The 18,356-nt window shown below is 51.6% G+C and overlaps 3 protein-coding genes across 3 annotated transcripts; 1 reads left to right on the top strand and 2 right to left on the bottom strand.

The window, feature by feature from the left end:
- Positions 1 to 151: 151 nt before the first annotated feature.
- Positions 152 to 2,511, bottom strand: H6S33_007730 (uncharacterized protein; the record flags this gene model as incomplete). The annotated part of the gene is made up of 5 exons (XM_044839075.1): positions 152 to 932; positions 992 to 1,081; positions 1,176 to 1,869; positions 1,975 to 2,091; positions 2,214 to 2,511. 5 exons carry the CDS (start codon positions 2,509 to 2,511, stop codon positions 152 to 154), a joined length of 1,980 nt encoding a protein of 659 aa, XP_044688603.1.
- Positions 2,512 to 6,152: 3,641 nt separating this feature from the next.
- Positions 6,153 to 13,481, top strand: H6S33_007731 (uncharacterized protein; the record flags this gene model as incomplete). The annotated part of the gene is made up of 7 exons (XM_044839076.1): positions 6,153 to 6,368; positions 6,468 to 6,638; positions 6,768 to 6,862; positions 6,924 to 9,297; positions 9,357 to 11,906; positions 11,965 to 12,696; positions 12,753 to 13,481. The coding sequence occupies 7 exons, from the start codon at positions 6,153 to 6,155 to the stop codon at positions 13,479 to 13,481; spliced, it is 6,867 nt and encodes a 2,288-aa protein (XP_044688604.1).
- Positions 13,482 to 13,993: 512 nt separating this feature from the next.
- H6S33_007732 (uncharacterized protein) lies at positions 13,994 to 14,882 on the bottom strand (the record flags this gene model as incomplete). Its single annotated transcript, XM_044839077.1, has 2 exons — positions 13,994 to 14,744; positions 14,821 to 14,882. The coding sequence occupies 2 exons, from the start codon at positions 14,880 to 14,882 to the stop codon at positions 13,994 to 13,996; spliced, it is 813 nt and encodes a 270-aa protein (XP_044688605.1).
- Between the last annotated feature and the right edge of the window lie 3,474 nt (positions 14,883 to 18,356).

Consider the following 18,356-nt stretch of genomic DNA (forward strand, 5'->3'; position numbering starts at 1 on the left):
GATCTAATCTACCAACAAGAGTGAGGGGAAAAAGCACACAAAAGAAAAGAAAAGCAGAGAGAGGAAGACCAGGTCCATATCGACCCCCCCCCCCCCCCAAACATCATACACCCAAAACACACCACAATACATACAAGTAAAGTACACCCCCCTAATACCCCGCCGCCTTCCCCCCCTTCCTCCACCAATCCGCCACGCCCTCGACCCTTCCCCCGCGCCCCCTCACCGCCTGCAACACGCTCCCCCCCGCGGTCTCCCCGCCCCCCCTCAACACCACGCCATGCCCCCTCTCCTCCAACCCCCTCACCACCCAGCCCTCCGTGTTCCACTCCGCGCTCACCGTCTCCGGTATCAACTGATGGTGCAGCCTCGGGCTCTTAATCGTGTCGAGCAAATCCCACCCCCAAAAGTACGTCTTCACCACCGCCTCAAACACGCCCGTCACAATCCTGCTGCCGCCGCTGCCGCCAATGACCAGCCCGACGTTGCCGTCGCCCTCGACAACGACCGTCGGCGCCGTGCTCGACAGCGGCCGCTTGTACGGCTGGATGTAGTTGTAGACGCTCGGCTCGAGGTTGTACGCGTTGCGGCGGCCGGGGATGGAGAAGTCGTCCATCTGGCTGTTGAGCACGATGCCGGTGGCGGGGTCGTGCAGCATGGCGCCCCAGTAGAGGTTGACGGTGGTTGTGAGGGCCGCGGCGCCGCCGTGCCGGTCAAAGACGGAGATGTGCGAGGTGCCCTTGGGGTCGGTGGGCTCGTAGGCGGGCTGGTAGTGCGCCCAGGGGTAGGTGTGCGTGGCGGAGATGTTGGCGCGCACGGAGGCGGCCCAGTGCTTTGTGGTGAGCTCGTAGATGCGTAGGTAGTTAGCAGAGACGGTAGGGTCGGTAGGGTCGCCGAGCTCGGTGCGGCCGGCGGAGAGCCACTTCATGGTTCTGGAGGGGTGTTAGTGGGCTGATGGCATTGGGGTGTGGGGACTTGGGTGGGGACTTACTCGACGAGATAGTGGTAGGAGAGCGGGTCTTGCGAGTCTCGCATGTTGAGGCCCTCGGCGATGTTGAGGCCTTCGATCAGCACCAGTCCACTATATTGAGGTGATGTCAGTCCTATAATCATCTATATCACTTCTATGAAGAGAGAGAGAGAGAGAGAGAGAGAGAGAGAGAGAGAGCACATACCTGCAGGGCGGCTGACAAGTGATAACCTCCATATCATCAATCACGGTCTTTGCGGTCTCCTCCACGACCGTAAAGTACTTTCCAAAGTCCTCCTCCGTCAGTATCCCGCCATTATTCTGCACAAACCTCGCCAGCCACCTCGCAATCGAGCCATTGTAAAACTCACGCACACCCTTATACGTATCGCCGCCGTCGCGCGCCTCCTCCGGCGCCGCAATAACCTCCAACGTATCCGCGTACGCCCACCTATGCATGATCTCCCCCGCGCGGAGCAGCTCGCCCGTCTCCTCCGAAAACAGGTACTCCCAGCTCTTCTTGTTGGCCGCGAAGAAGGCCTCCTGCGTCTGCATGTGGCGGGCGAGCGTTGGCGGGACCACGAAGCCGCCGCGGCACAGCTCGATGCTCGGCGCCCACAGCTCGTGCCACGCCAGCTTGCCGTACAGCGCGTGCGCCGTCGCGTACCCGTCCACCTCGCCCGGGGTCGCGACGGCGAGCCCGCCGACCTGCGCGAGCAGCGGCTCGCCGTTGTACATGTCGCGCGTGGCGGCGCCGGGAGCCATCTCGCGGAAGTTGAAGGACTTTGAGTCACCGTAGATTGTGCGGGCGACGAGGAAGCCGCCGCCGCCGATGCCGCTGGCGAAGGAGTCGACGACGCCGATGCAGACGCCAGTGGCTGTGGGGGGGGTTGTGAGGGCTGGGTTAGCTACATGGCATTGTATATACTGCTAGATACTGCTAGATACTGCTAGATACTGCGAGTACCGGGGGCCGGGGGGCGTGGTAATGACGGAAGACGAACCAATGATTGCGTCAACAGAGTTGCCGCCCTTCTTCAGGATGCCTACGCCAATCTCGGAGCAGACCTCGACGTCGGAGGAAACAACGCCGTGCTGGGCGTTGACGAGGATGTCGCTGTCTGGCACACGCCCCCCACTCAGTCAGTATCTCTATCTCTCTCCCTCTCTCTCTCTCACACTCTCTCTCCCTCCCTCCCACACTCTTCTCCTCTCACGGAATAGCAAACATCACATCACTCACCGCTCCCCTCGGCCTCGTTCTCCCAGAAGATGATGCCAAAGCCCACCGCAAAGAACATGAGCACCGCCACGAGCGTGATCGTCATGGGCAGCCGCATCCACCCCCTCTCGCCGTCGTTGTCGTCCGCCCGCCGCCGGCGCCCCCGCGCGCTGGCGGTCGGCGGCAGCGGCAGCGGCTTGGCGAGCATCTGCTGCTGCGGGTCGTCGCTGTCGGGGCTGGGCGCCCAGTAGTCGGGCGAGTGGGAGCGCGAGACTTCGGGCGAGAAGCGCACGCGGGTGGGCGGTGAGCGGTTGCTCATCGTGGCGTGGGTGTGGGTGTGGGTGTGGGTGCACTTTGCGAGCGGGTGTGTTTTAGGGGCGGGCAGTCTGGATGGTAGGCGGGGAAAGTGGAGCTCCTCCAGCTGAGGAGGTGTGCGGAGAGAGAGAGGGAGGGGGAGAGAGAGAGAGGGAGAGGGAGAGATATGGAGATATCTGACGGCGCTAATGCTGCTGATAGCTACGATACGGTCTAGGCTTGAGGTTCAGGTGCGGAGGTTTATCGACTGTCTCTCTCTATGTACATGAAGCAACCAGCAGAGCCAAACATCTACACATGTCTGTAACTACCGGATCGTCTGTAGAAACCCGTGCAAGAGAGGGGCTCGGGCAAAGCCGTAGACAAAGCTCTCCCCGCCTCACGAGCACGAGGTCTGGGCGCTCAAGACTCACAGCACCTACATCTCTGCAGCTCTGAGGATTGCCCTTGGAGTCTACAGCAGGAACTGTAGCCACTGAAGCCGTTGCAGAACAAAGTCGGCTGTCCGTCGTCTCCCCCGCCCAGCCAGCCGGGCATCCCGCGACACGCAGGGCAAGGCAAGCTTTTTCGGCAATCGTGTGCAAGTTGGGCTGCGGCGTTACACCGCTCTCCCCTCACACGTGCAAGCCCTCAGCCCTCAGCCCTCGGGATCAGTCGCGTGACAACGAAGGAAGGGGAGAAAATGCCTTCTTGAGCCTTGATAGCCGGGCAGTCCACACACACGCGGGGCTGCAGATGCTGTAACCAGCACCAGCACCAGCACCAGCACCAGCACCACAGTGCTCTTTATCAATACATGCAACTGAGCATGAGCTTATCGGCACTGATCAAAGCTCTCCACTCCGGGTTAGCCTCGGCCATCATGGAGGAACGAACCCCGATGTGGGTTAGGGCTTGCTTGCTTGCTTGCTTTGTAAGATCTGACAAATCTGATGTTTGCGGGTTCAAGAGTTCTAGCTAGAAACCAAATAGCCCTGCGTTTCACATATACCACCGAGACGCGGTGGATATAGCTATGACTTGACAGTCGTCTTCCAGGTCTGGCATTCGCAGACCCAAGAAAACCAGCTGCAGGCAGATATATTCAGTACATATCTATATCTAGCCAGAACCAACCAGAAAGACGTAATGCAATATGGCCTTGGTTTGAGATATACCATCGAGACTCCGTAATAGCTACGACCCGACAGTCCTCTTCCAGACCCGGCTGCTTGCTTATTGTGTGAGTTGTTCTTCACGAGGCCATCATATCATAGCAGCTATAGTTGTAAAACACACTGCAGTGCCAGGCCGGAGAGAGAAAAAAAAACTTCCAAACACCCGACCACCAAACCAGGAAAAGAAATGCTAAGCACCTGCTACACAAGTCAAAGAAAGACCATGACATGACGTGGGGACATACGGGCCATCAGAACAAGCTTAGTTATAATTAGCAAACTCTATCGCCATCTCCATATATGCCCCACCTCGATCCCCCGCTCCCTATTCTCCTCCGATTCGCCTCACGCTCAGCCCCCCGGAGCAGGATTCAGGTCGCCATATATATAGCAAAGCAATCACAGCAGGCCTAAGGGCTGTCAAGTTTTTTCACGCATCACCAGAAATCACTCGCAGTGTCTCATCCCACACGCACCCAATCACCATGCCCCGGGCTCCCGAGAAGCTTATGTAGCGCCGCGCCCGCGTATTGGGTCCCTGAAAATCACGAACCGTACCGGGTTTTCCATTTCCACCCCGAGTGATCCCCATCATCATCATCATCATCATCACTGGCAGGCAGGCAGGCAGGCATGCTACTACAATAGCGCTAGTGCTGCTAATATTACCGGGGGTCCGGGGTAATGTTTCGCGTATACATGTACATGGTGAATTATTTACTCTGCTTCTGGTCCACGCTGATTCGCCGGTGGGGGGGGGAGAGACCCGGCTGCGATTACGGTGATGACGGTGATTACTCATTTACTGGATTGGATTGGATGTAGAAGTGGTTGTTGTGGGGATTGGTTGTGAAACCTCCCTCCCAATGTTGTTGAGCGCACAGCAACCGATATCAGGAAGTGCTATGGGAGAGTGAGTGAGTGAGTGAGGATGCGAGTCGAGTCGGAGGCCCAACAGAACGGGGCGCCGACGCCGACAAAGAAAGTAAAGTAAAGTAAAGCAAAAAGCAGATCGAAAAGATCGAGCGCCGACAGGAGGAGGGAAAGCAGGAAATAGCACTGCACTCTACATTGAATCTCCATACCACCTTACGTCAGCAGCAGCAGCAGCCGCATCCCAAACCAAACTCCCATCACTGACAGTCAGCGACCGCCAGATGTTCCCGATGCTGCCTGCCTGCCTGCCCCCTGGGCCCTGGGCGCTGATAGGTACCGTATCTGGCTGCCATCAAATCGCGCATTCTAGATAGCTCGGGCCATCCAGGGACAAATTGTTTATTTACGGCTGCTCCATGGTAAAGACGCAAGAGAGAGCTTTATTACGCGGATCCCTCTTACTATGCTACTACTAGGCCTTCTTTAAACCGGTCGCGCCAAGCAACGCACGCAGGACAGGACAGGCCCCACCACCACCACCACCCCTCCCCTCCTGCGGGCGGAAAATCCCCAACGATTTTTTTGTGCGAGAATTGCTCCCAACACGTTGCGCCTAGTCCTGTTTTCGATGGTGGGAAAGGCCCTTTTGGGCTGTGCATGTTCGGGGTTGTGGAGAGGGATCGATAGAGAAAGAGTGAAAAGAGAGAGAGATCTGAGAGAGGGTTGAGGTTGAGAGAGGTGATCTCGAGCTAATGGAGGGGGAGGGTTTTTTGGTGGGGGAAGGGAATTGCCTATCTGGGGTTCCTGCGATTACCCCAAGTATCTAGAACACTGCACTGACTGACTGTATTTTCTTTTCGCAAGTGAGCATCTGTAGAAGAGAGCAGAGTAGAAAAAATCAAAAAAAGGTACCGCATCCAACCAACCGATCCCATAGCCGGAGTATTTCCCTTATGTTTCCTTTTTTCCTCGGGTCTACCATCAGTAAGGTAGGGTGGGCCAGCCAGCCAGTAGCCAGTAGCAGTATCAATTAAATCCCTGCCCGCAAAACAGAGCCCCGCAAAAAAGAATTCCCTATCATTTTGTTGGTTGGGCCCAACTAGCTAGCTCTTGTTCCCTCAACGGAGAGAGAGAGACCCATTTATTTCCAGAGTTAGTACTTCAACAGGACCCGACCCCACCCCCCGCCCTCCCTCTCCCACCCTCATTCCTCCTCCCATCAAAGTGTTCTTCGTTCTCTTTCAAGCCATCCTGTAAGTTGTCCTCCTCCTCCTCCTCCTCAATCCCCGAGTGGAGTGTGCTAGTGTTGCAAATTATCCTCACACTTCTAGATTTCTTCTCCTCTCTCTCCCCCATTACTACGAACGACCGACGACGACGATCCTACCCCTCACGCCGCACGAACGTACAGCCAGAAGGAATTAAGCTCCACCAGATCACTGCTGCTGCGCCATAATATCTTTTTCTCCCCCGTGCCCACACGCCGAGGATAAAAAAAGATACCACAAAAAACCCAGCAACTCACCCAGTCAATCCACTCCTATTCTTACACATATATACCCTACCCACACACTACACTCACGCCCGAGTCTTCTATTAAACAACAACAACAATGGCATCAGACTCATCTGCCACCGCGGCGGCCATCATGCGGACGACCGGAGCGGCGGGCCAGCCGGGGGGGAAGGACAAGATAGTGACGCCGAGCTACTCAAAGAAGTTCAATCTGCCCGCACACTTCATCGGCGGCAATTCGTTAGAGGTTGCAGGCCCGAGCGCGGTCAAGGACTTTGTTGCGTCCCACGACGGACACACCGTCATTGAGAAGGTTTGGGAGCGCCAATGATTTTTCTATCGGGTGGAGTTTTGAGAGTGGACCTGGGAATGGGAAGGCTAATTGGGTTGTGTGTGTGTGTGTGTGTTTTAGGTTCTCATTGCAAACAATGGTATTGCGGCCGTAAAGGAGATTAGAAGTGTGCGCAAATGGGCGTACGAGACATTTGGTGATGAGAGGGCGATCCAGTTCACGGTTATGGCTACACCGGAGGATCTGCAGGCGAACGCGGACTACATTAGGATGGCGGACCAGTACGTTGAGGTCAGTATTCCAGCTCTTCCCCTGCCCCCGCCCCACCTCAACCTCAACCCCCCACCTTCCCTTGGCCCGAACCCCATATCCGGGTGAAATACCAATTGCAATGCTAACCCGAAAAACCACAACCTACAGGTCCCTGGTGGCACAAATAATAATAATTATGCAAATGTCGAGTTGATTGTAGACGTTGCTGAGCGTTTTGGGGTCCACGCTGTGTGGGCTGGATGGTGGGCCAATCCCCCTTCCTCCCTTCCGCGCAATTGCAGTTTACTGATTTTCGGATAACAGGGGACATGCGAGTGAGAACCCAAAGCTGCCGGAATCCCTGGCGGCGTCAAAAAACAAGATTGTCTTCATTGGGCCCCCCGGCTCGGCGATGCGATCACTCGGAGACAAGATCTCCTCCACGATTGTTGCGCAGCACGCCGAGGTACCATGTATTCCTTGGAGCGGTACCGGCGTCAGGGACGTCGTTGTCGACACGGAGGGTCTTGTTACGGTGGCCGACGATATCTACGACAAGGGTTGCACACACTCTGCCGAGGAGGGTTTGGCAAAGGCCCGAGAGATCGGGTTCCCAGTCATGATCAAGGCGTCAGAGGGCGGTGGTGGAAAGGGAATCAGGAAGGCGGATACCGATGAGAACTTTGCCAGTCTCTACAGCCAGGTTGCCAACGAGGTGCCCGGATCCCCCATCTTTATCATGAAGCTGGCCGGCAATGCTAGGCATCTGGAGGTGCAGCTGTTGGCGGACGAGTACGGAAACAACATCTCGCTGTTTGGCCGTGATTGTTCAGTACAGAGAAGACACCAGAAGATCATCGAGGAGGCGCCCGTCACGGTTGCCAACCCCGCCACTTTCAATGCTATGGAGAAGGCCGCCGTACGACTGGGTAAACTTGTCGGATACGTCTCAGCGGGTACCGTCGAGTACCTCTACTCCCACTCAGACGACAAGTTCTACTTCCTCGAGCTTAACCCCCGTCTCCAGGTCGAGCATCCCACCACTGAAATGGTTACCGGTGTCAATCTTCCCGCTGCCCAGCTCCAGATTGCCATGGGTCTTCCCCTGCACAGAATCCGCGATATTCGTCTCATGTACGGTGTCGACCCTGCGTCCACCGGCGAGATTGACTTCGACTTCTCAAAGGAAAACTCACACCTGACCCAGCGCAAGCCGGCCCCCAAGGGACACACCACAGCCTGCCGTATCACCTCCGAGGATCCCGGCGAAGGTTTCAAGCCCTCCAGCGGTATGATGCACGAGCTCAACTTCAGGTCTTCCTCGAATGTCTGGGGTTACTTCTCAGTCGGTACAGCCGGTGGTATCCACTCCTTCTCAGATTCACAGTTCGGACACATTTTTGCGTACGGAGAGAACCGAGGCGCCTCTAGGAAGCACATGGTTGTCGCCTTGAAGGAATTGAGCATTCGTGGTGATTTCAGGACTACCGTTGAGTACCTCATCAAACTTCTTGAGACTCCGGCGTTCGAGGACAACACCATTACAACAGGATGGCTCGACGAACTTATCACAAACAAGCTCACCGCCGAGCGACCAGACACCATGTTGGCTGTCGTTTGCGGTGCTGTCACAAAGGCGCATGTTGCCAGTGAGGCGTGCATGGCTGAATACAGGACTTCATTGGAGAGGGGTCAAGTGCCGGCGAAGGACATTCTCAAGACTGTTTTCCCCATCGACTTTATCTACGAAGGCAAGAGATTCAAGTTCACAGCGACCAGGTCGAGCTCGGATTCGTACCATCTCTTCAGCAACGGCTCAAAGTGCAGTGTCGGTGTTCGAGCGCTGTCCGACGGTGGTCTTTTGATCCTGTTGGGCGGTCGAAGTCACAACGTCTACTGGAAAGAGGAAGTTGGAGCTACTAGAGTGAGTGTCGATAGCATGACCTGTCTCTTGGAGCAGGAGAACGACCCCACACAGTTGAGGACACCCTCCCCCGGAAAGCTTGTCAAATTCCTTGTAGAGAACGGAGAGCATGTCAAGAGGGGCCAGGCATTTGCGGAAGTCGAGGTTATGAAGATGTATATGCCACTCCTTGCTCAAGAAGACGGCCACGTGCAGCTCATCAAGCAGCCGGGTGCCGTCCTTGAAGCTGGTGACATTCTTGGTATCTTAGCTCTTGATGACCCCAGCCGTGTCAAACACGCTACACCTTTCGACGGCCAGCTTCCCAACTTCGGTGCTCCCCAGGTTGTTGGCAACAAGCCTCCCCAGAGGTTCACTCAGCTTAACACTATTCTACGCAATATTCTCGATGGTTATGACAACCAGGTTATCATGGCCACCACACTCAAGGAGCTTATCGAGGTTCTGAGAGACTCTGAACTCCCTTACGGTGAGTGGTCTGCTCAATTCTCAGCCTTGCACAGCAGGATGCCGCAGAAGCTTGATGCCTTGTTCTCCCAAATCACCGACAGGGCAAAGGCTAGGAAGGCCGAGTTCCCTGCAAAGGCATTGCGCAAGGGTCTTGAGCGTTTCTTGGATGAGCATGTTCAGGCTGGTGACGTTGACCTTTTGAAGTCGGCTTTGGCGCCCCTTACGGCCATTATGGATGCATATGCCGAGGGCTTGAAGGCACACGAGCTTTCAGTTTTCCTGCACATCTTGGAACATTATTGGAGCATTGAGAAGCTTTTCTCTGTAAGAATTCCTGTTGATTTTGCTTTTTCCCGGAAATAATACTAAACAAAATAATATAGGGCGCAAACACCAGAGATGAGGACGTCATTTTGAGACTCCGTGATGAGAACAAGGAGGACATCAACAAGGTCATCCAGGCAGTTCTCTCGCACAGTAAGATCAGCTCTAAGAACAACCTTATTCTCGCTATCTTGGAGGAGTACCGCCCCAACAAGCCTGGAAATGGACCCATCGTCAAGTTCTTCCGCCCAATCCTCAAGAAGCTCACTGAGTTGGACTCCCGCCCCTCTACCAAGGTTGCCCTCAAGGCCCGTGAGGTCCTCATCCAGTGTGCTTTGCCATCATTGGAGGAGAGAGCGACTCAGATGGAGCACATCCTTCGTTCTTCCGTTGTGGAATCAAGATATGGAGAGACTGGATGGGAGCACAGAACTCCTTTGCTCGACACTTTGAAGGAAGTCATCGACTCGAAGTACACAGTCTTCGATGTCCTTCCAACATTCTTCGCCCACGCCGATCCCTGGGTTTCTCTTGCTGCTTTGGAAGTCTACGTTCGCAGGGCTTACAGGGCCTACGAGTTGCACGTCGTTAACTACCACAACCTGGACTCAGAACCTCCGTTTTTGGTTACTTGGGACTTCCAGCTCCGAAAGGTTGGTGTTACCGAGTATGGAATGACCCAGCCATCAGCTCCTACTACCCCGACCGTTGAGCGCAGTGAATTCAAGCGTATTGGCTCAATCAGTGATCTCTCATTCTTGGTTGGAAAATCCGAGGCCGAGCCTGTGCGAAAGGGTGTCATTGTTCCCGTCACCTTCTTGGATGAAGCCGAGGAACTACTTGGCAGGGCTCTTGAACTCATTCCGCGTGGAAAGGGAGGCAAGAAGACAACGAAGGAGAAGGAAGGCCACATGCCTAGCCTCGAGGGACGCAGAAAGGCACACACCCTCAGCGCAATTGAGATCGATGAGGAGGAGATTCTTTCAGCAGTGTGCAACGTTGCAGTCCAGGATGCCGAGTCTATGGATGACAAGGACCTTATGGAGCGGATTCTCCCTCTCATCAATGACTTCAAGGCCGAGCTTCTCTCGCGCAACGTCAGAAGAATCACCTTCATTTGCGGTCACAAGGATGGATCCTACCCAGGTTACTTCACCTTCCGTGGACCCGAGTACAGGGAAGAGGAGAGCATTCGTCACATTGAGCCCGCTTTGGCTTTCCAGCTTGAGCTTGGCAGATTGTCGAACTTCCAGATCAAGCCAGTGTTCACTGAGAACCGCAACATCCACGTCTATGAGGCTTACGGCAAGGAGGTCCAGAGTGACAAGAGATACTTCACCCGTGCTGTTGTCCGAGCTGGTCGTCTGCGGGATGAGATCCCTACAGCGGATTACCTCATCTCCGAGACTGATCGCTTGGTCAATGATATTCTTGACGCTTTGGAGATTATTGGAAACAACAACTCTGATCTCAACCACATCTTCATTAACTTCACCCCAGTATTCCCTCTGAGCCCCGAGGAGATCGAGCCTGCTCTTGGTGGATTTATTGAGAGATTTGGAAGACGTCTTTGGAGGCTTCGTGTCACCGGCGCTGAGATCCGTATCATCTGCACTGACCCCAAGAGCGGACTTGCTTACCCACTCCGTGTCATCATTCAGAACGTTTCCGGTTATGTCATCCAGGTCGAGATGTACGCAGAGAGAAAGACTGATAAGGGTCAATGGGTCTTCCACAGCATTGGCTCCAAGCCCGGCTCCATGCACCTTCGTCCAGTCAACACCCCATATGCTGCTAAGGAGTGGCTTCAGCCCAAGAGATACAAGGCCCACCTTATGGGAACTCAATACGTCTATGATTTCCCCGAGCTCTTCAGGCAGGCAATCCATCAAAGCTGGTTGAAGACCGCAAAGAAGGTTTCTGCTTTCAAGGAGAAGGTTCCTCAACTCACAGAGTGCCTTGACTACAACGAGCTTGTCTTGGATGATCAGGGTGATCTCACGGAAGTCCAGAGGGAGCCAGGTACCAACACACACGGTATGGTCGGTTGGGTAGTAACTGCAAAGACCCCCGAGTACCCCAAGGGCAGGAAGTTCGTCATCATTGCCAACGACATTACCTTCAGGATTGGTTCTTTCGGACCTGCGGAGGACAGATTCTTCCACAAGTGTACCGAACTCGCCAGAGCGATGGGTGTTCCTAGGATCTACCTCTCTGCAAACTCCGGTGCAAGAATTGGTATGGCCGAAGAGTTGATCCCCCACTTCTCTGTTGCCTGGAATGATGTCGACAAGCCTGAGGCTGGTTTCAAGTACCTTTACCTCACTCCTGAGATGCACAAGAAGTTCGCGGACAGGAAGCAGAAGACCGTCATCACAGAGCGGATCGTTGACGAGGAAGAGGAGAGATACAAGATCACCACTATTGTTGGTCAGGAGGATGGTTTGGGTGTTGAATGTTTGAAGGGATCGGGTTTGATTGCTGGTGCAACTAGCAAGGCTTATGAGGACATTTTCACGCTTACTCTTGTTACTTGCCGTTCCGTTGGTATCGGTGCCTACTTGGTCAGGTTGGGTCAGCGTGCAATCCAGATTGAAGGACAGCCTATTGTAAGTTTGAATTTTGTGGCTTGAGTGTGCGAGATCATTTGCTAATCACTTATTTTAGATTCTCACTGGTGCCCCCGCTATTAACAAGCTTCTTGGTCGTGAGGTTTACACCTCCAACTTGCAATTGGGAGGCACCCAGATCATGTACCGCAATGGTGTGTCTCACTTGACTGCCAACGATGATTTCGAGGGTGTGCAGAAGATTGTTGAGTGGATGTCATACGTTCCTGAGCGAAAGGGTGCTCCTGTGCCTGTTTCTCCATCTAACGATACCTGGGACCGTGATATCACATTTGTGCCACCACAAAAGAACCCTTACGATGTCAGATGGCTTCTTGCCGGTAAGGATGATGAGGGTCTCTCCGGTCTTTTCGACAAGGGTTCCTTCCAAGAGACTCTTAGTGGATGGGCCAGAACCGTCGTTGTTGGTCGTGCTCGTCTTGCTGGTATCCCTGTCGGTGTCATTGCTGTCGAGACCCGCTCAGTTGAGAACATTACTCCTGCCGACCCTGCGAACCCAGACTCTACTGAGATGGTTACTCTCGAGGCTGGTCAAGTTTGGTACCCCAACTCTGCATTCAAGACCGCACAGGCCATCAACGACTTCAACCATGGAGAACAACTTCCCTTGATGATCCTTGCCAACTGGCGTGGTTTCTCCGGTGGTCAGAGAGATATGTACAATGAGGTCCTCAAGTATGGTTCCTTCATCGTCGATGCTCTCGTCAAATACGAGCAGCCTATCTTTGTATACATTCCTCCTTACGGCGAGCTTCGTGGTGGATCTTGGGTATGTTTCCTCACTCTCACATTACATTTAGAGCTATGGCTAATCATTGTAACTAGGTTGTCGTTGACCCCACTATTAATGCTGATATGATGGAGATGTACGCCGATGAGGAAGCCCGCGCTGGTGTCCTCGAGCCCGAAGGTATTGTCAACATCAAGTACCGCCGTGACAAGCAGCTCGACACCATGGCCCGCCTTGACCCCGTCTACGGTGACCTGCGCCGCCAACTCGCCGACAAGAACCTCGCCCAGGACGAGCAATCCACCCTCAAGGTCAAGATGGTCGAGCGCGAGAAGCTGCTCATGCCCGTCTACGGACAAATCTCTCTCCAATTCGCCGATCTCCACGACACACCCGGCCGTATGCAAGCCAAGGGTGTTATCCGTATGCCCCTCCAATGGAAGAACGCCAGACGCTTCTTCTACTGGCGTATCCGCCGTAGATTAAACGAGGAGCTGTTCTTGAAGAAGATGGCGGTTGCGGACAAGGGCTCCACCAGGACTGAGAACTTGGAGAGGTTGAAGATGCTGATTGTTGCGGATGGCGAGAGTACCTTGTTTGATGAGAACGACCGCTTGGTTGCGTGCTGGTATGAGGAGAACAGGAAGGATGTGCTTTCCAAGATTGAGGGTCTGAGGCAGGACGGCGTCTCAAACCAGGTTGCATCTCTCATCCAGAAGAATGGCAGCAGCGCGTTGAAGGGTGTTGCTGCTGCTCTCGGCAAGCTCGGTGAGAAGGAGCGTGAAGAAGTCCTCAAGTTACTGGCTGGGTCAAAGAGTCCATAGGGTTTGTGGATAACCTTTCGCGCAAATCTGTTATCACTGTACTGTGTGATATCGTATGCACTTATCTTGTCCATAATTCTGTTAGGTATTTTATGATTGTCCATGTCTATTTAATTAGAATGGGTGATGGTAAATTATGGATGCCTTTCTTTTATTATGTTTCCTTGCGTTTTTCCTAGTTTCAATGCTTGTCTTTACTTTTTTTTTTTGTTTCATTACATTGTCTTCACTTTTTTTTCTTTGCTTGATTATTATGCACTTTGACTTCACTTTTTTCTTGGTTTTTTACGCTATATCATTGCTATCTTGCATTTTTTTCTTAAGTTTCTATCATTTCAAAAAGACAAGATGTCACAGAGAAAAGGAACATAAAATAGACTCGATTTCAATTTACTGCCATACTTCAACAGAGAGTGAAAGAGAACTGATTCATACCGAAAGTGCCAAAAGCCAACGCATCTTCCCAGCCAGCCATCCACCATTTCCGAAACAGACTCCCTCCTTTCTCTACTTCAATAATTGCGTAGGGCAGCTTGATAAGCCTGTGCTTCCCTCTCCCTTTCAACCCTCTCCCTTTCCAGCTTCTCCATCTTCTCTGCAAGACACCTAGCGATCAAGCGTTTTAGAGGAGAGTCGCCTAGGATGAACACCCCCTCGTGGTTTATGACCAAGGGTGCAATCGGATCGATGGTTGCTGGCGACAGTTCCTTCATAATTTCGAATGCGACCCTCGGGAACCTCTTGCAAAACGCCTCGAATTGGGGCATGTCGATGTATCTCTTGATGTCAAAGGCGACCTTCTTGACCATTATCCGGCGGAGGTGGTCCTGGCCTATACTATGGTGTTCAGCGAGATAATCCAGAAACTCGATGTCGTGACAAGGTTGGATAATGTGGCGCTGCATAAGCAGAAGACGGTGAATGTGAATCGTGACGCAGGTCTGAAGCTCGTTGCACAAGTACTTTGCGGCCATGGTGTAGACGCGGCCATGTAGCACAAGGAGGTTGAAGCCATGGAAGGTCCTCTGCGTCATCTTGTAGTCACCAGCCGTTACCCATTCAGTAAAGTGCTTGATGGTTTGTGCGGTCTCCTTCGTCAGGTAGGTGTAGATGTACCTCGGATCCCGCCCTATATTCTGTATGACCTCGGCGTGGAGTGAGGGCGAAACGAGATTTAGAAGGTTTTCTTGTATGCCTATGCCTAAAACATCGGGCTCGAGAATGGACCCCAACTTTATGATTCTCCCCATATCATCTTCGATCCTATTCATTACGTTAGTGATACTTATATATATGCTTTGTCTTGCTGTCCTCAAGACATCTAGTGGGTGTCACAAACAAGAGGAAGTCTTGGTAGGTCGCGGGGTCACCCAGAGCAGGTTTCCCCCAGTAATCAACCATTGATATATTGGATGGCAGTGATGATGGAGGTAGAGATGATGGTTATATTGATTGTGGATGATGGGGAAGAAGAAGAAGAAGAAGTGGTGTGGTTGGGGTAGAAGAGTAAAAGAAAAGGTTCAGGGAACAAATGTGGGCTTGTGTGTCTGACGTTAGGATACGTCATAGCATATCACTCGATCTCCAATTACTTTATTCTGCTCTAATCTAGAGCTCCTAACGCCGGATATACAGATGATATTTGGTGTCTGGACCTACCAAAGCAAAACACTCGTCTAAAGATTTTAAAACCCGCACTAGGCGCATGGTCGTCTCCTTCCATTCCTTCTTTCTTTATTGATAACCAAGGCCATAAGCCTCACACAATCTACCCTCCTACGTCTGGTGCTGGACTCGACAGGCATAACTATGAGAAGCAATTCCATGAGTCGTTTAACCATTCATCGATAGCGTTTTGACGATGCCCCGCGGTCAAAGGTCTATGATCCTTCAGCTGCAGTGACCTTCGAGCCATGGTGATCCTAATCACCCCCGCGGCCGCAGATTATTGTATCCGATGACTGAATCCAGACTTGTATCGCTATACCTATCGAAGGTAGGCATGCACTGGTTTCACTCATAAAGCATGAACGCCGAAACCTTTGTTTTGTGGACAGACGCATCTACCACTGTGTGGAGAGAGGCCTTCCAGATCTGCCCGATACTGGATTGTCACCAGCACTAAAGCATGACTATTTAACGAAGAAACGGTCTAGGAGAGCGAGTCCCAGCCAGAAGCCCGATGCACATCCATACCACAATAACCTTCCCTCGGCCGATTCGAACACCACAATACGGTCTCAGTGTGGTCCACGATGGCGAAGCACTTCGTGCCTCGAAGTGGAACGAGGTATACCCTTCAACGAGGCCTATGTACCTCGATACATGGTGTATTCCTCGACTCGAGTCGACTCGAGTCAACTCAATATATACCCCTCAGGCTACCAGAACAGAGATACCGGTGTAATACGCGTCCCGGGTGATTGAACCAGACAAGAACTATTGAGAACCCACTGTCAAGACATACCTCAAGGAGCATCGAGAGAGCTCGAGGCATAGGTGTATAGGGCTCGAGGCAATCCAAAGCAGACCCCTTCAGAGGCAGAGGCAACTCGATGCACCCCATCTTCCTCACCTCGATGTGCTTCGTGGACCACACTTTACGGTCTTAATCCGCTATTTCATGCACCATATCATGCCCCATAATAACGAAGGCTAGGACTCTGTGCTCGAGATGAAATTCCCCAAAATTTTAATTAATTGACAGCACAAGAAAATCTCAGCATTTTAAGAATGGGATACACACACCGAAAGAAATCCACAGCTGCATAGCTATCATCAAGATTTTGAAATATTTAACGCCACGAAGAATTTAGTTGACATACTGCCATCAATCGATATTATGTAGATACCAACTTAATTATAAATCCTTTGTATTTGCAGACGGATAGGCGCATGATAATCAGTACACACTTACATGTAGTTGACAATCGAGATCCTTCCCGAACGCAAACCACCTAAGCCTGTGGTGATTTATTACTCGCCAGAGGGTATAGTACAACTAATCGACGAAAGAACGTTAGCTGTGAACTGTCTACAGCCTTTCTCGAATTCTAATTCGAAGCAACATAAAAATATCAGGAGGACATCAAGTAGCTTTGCAATTTGCCCATCATTATGTAAATAAGGTTTGGCCTCTAATTTACTGACGTATATCAGGACCTGTACTACGTGTCATACACGTATACACATGTAGACGTAAACATACTTTCCAACTATATCTCACTCGCTGGAGATTACGTGGTCCGTATCGGCAAGGATCAGACTACAGACGCTGCATGTGTTTGGATGATATTGAATATTATCAATACCAGTTTCAATTGGTACAATCTAAAATTTACAGTCATTTGCGTTTATAACCTCTAATCAATTGCGCACAACTATTGAGTCACGAATTGGAGTGAGGCATATAAGAACGATACCAAACATTTTCAGGAATATAGTCAATTCAAATTTGATATTGAGCAATCAGGATAGTAATTCTACGAAAATAGCCACCCTTAGAATTACCCTAGTCTCTTTCGAAATCATGATCATGGCACATATATATACTTCCCGCCAATTTAATCAGAAAAACTAAGGGCATTGGCCATATCGGGGTTAATAAGCTTATGGCTAGTATCGAACCAAAAAGTTCTCTAGTTCGGACAATTTATCACAACCAAATCCTGACTATAGTTCCTTCAAAATGCTGTCTTAATCGACCTATACTTTCGAGGCTGCTTGCACTACTCGTTATTACTCGGGAAACACTAATTATAAACCACCTCAGCTACATGTACTCAAGTATCGCAACGAAAAAGAAAAAAGAAAAAAAAACGTCTCGCACAACCCACCACAAGCGCGCGGCCCCAGTCAACCCATCATCTTCCCAAGCTCTTCCAACGGAGAACTAAAATCATGTGCTCTGGCTCGGAGTTGAACCGAGGATCTCAGCATTACTAGTGCTGCGCCTTACTTGGCCACCAGAGCATGAATGTTAGCACTAGGATTATATTTAATCTCCCCTAGTCTCCAATTTGGCTTCATTTCCTGTCGAGCTTGTCGTGGTACGGACCTCCGACTGTAGCTGAATATTTGCAAGTGTGCGAGCAATTATTTACACATAATTCTTTGAATTTAGTGAGATATACAGACCGAACTCAGCACATGATATTACCACCCTGTCTGCCTTAACGCTTCCTCTAAAGAGTTGCCTCCATTGGCACTCTATAAGTATGAATCTGGAATTTGTGCAAACTCACAATGAAATTCCGTTCCCATACGTTAGTGGTCAATACACGTAAAAACACAAGTCACAAGTTTCAGTATTAGATATATATAGTGACAACCATGAGACAACTTTTTAAAGACTTTGATACGGCGCGGGACGAGACCCCGCAGTTTACAATGTCTAAATCTCGATCTCGAGACTTGTTTTTTTGGACTCTAAAAATAAAACTTGTAGACAAACCTGCACTATCTGATGTTTTTGACATCCTTAAAACAAGACTGGGAAATTCTCGTCTCGTCTTGTATTCTTTAAACTGGGTATTGAAAATCTCGAGACAATAGTGTAGTCTCATCAAAATCTTGAGACTTTCGTCATGTGACCTTGGATCTGGGGAATATCTGCAACCATGCAGATCAAGAGTCCAAACTTTTGGAACTGGGGTTGGAGATCTAGGGTATATTAAGGTGGGGGGGGGGGGGGGGAGTTCAAAAATTCTCGAGGCCCTCGGACCTGGTGATCATGTCTCGTCTTACCTTGCTTTAACAAAGGTTTGAGACAGTCTCGAGACAACGTCTTGTCTCGCGCCCATCAATACCTGGAGACCACAAGTCATTTATTAGCAATTACCAGATCCAGTGAATTCGAAGGTATTGGGATCGGGA

This window comes from Morchella sextelata, assembly GCF_020137385.1.
Source record: "Morchella sextelata strain SCLS chromosome Unknown scls_24, whole genome shotgun sequence".
In the NCBI taxonomy this organism is placed as follows: domain Eukaryota; kingdom Fungi; phylum Ascomycota; class Pezizomycetes; order Pezizales; family Morchellaceae; genus Morchella; species Morchella sextelata.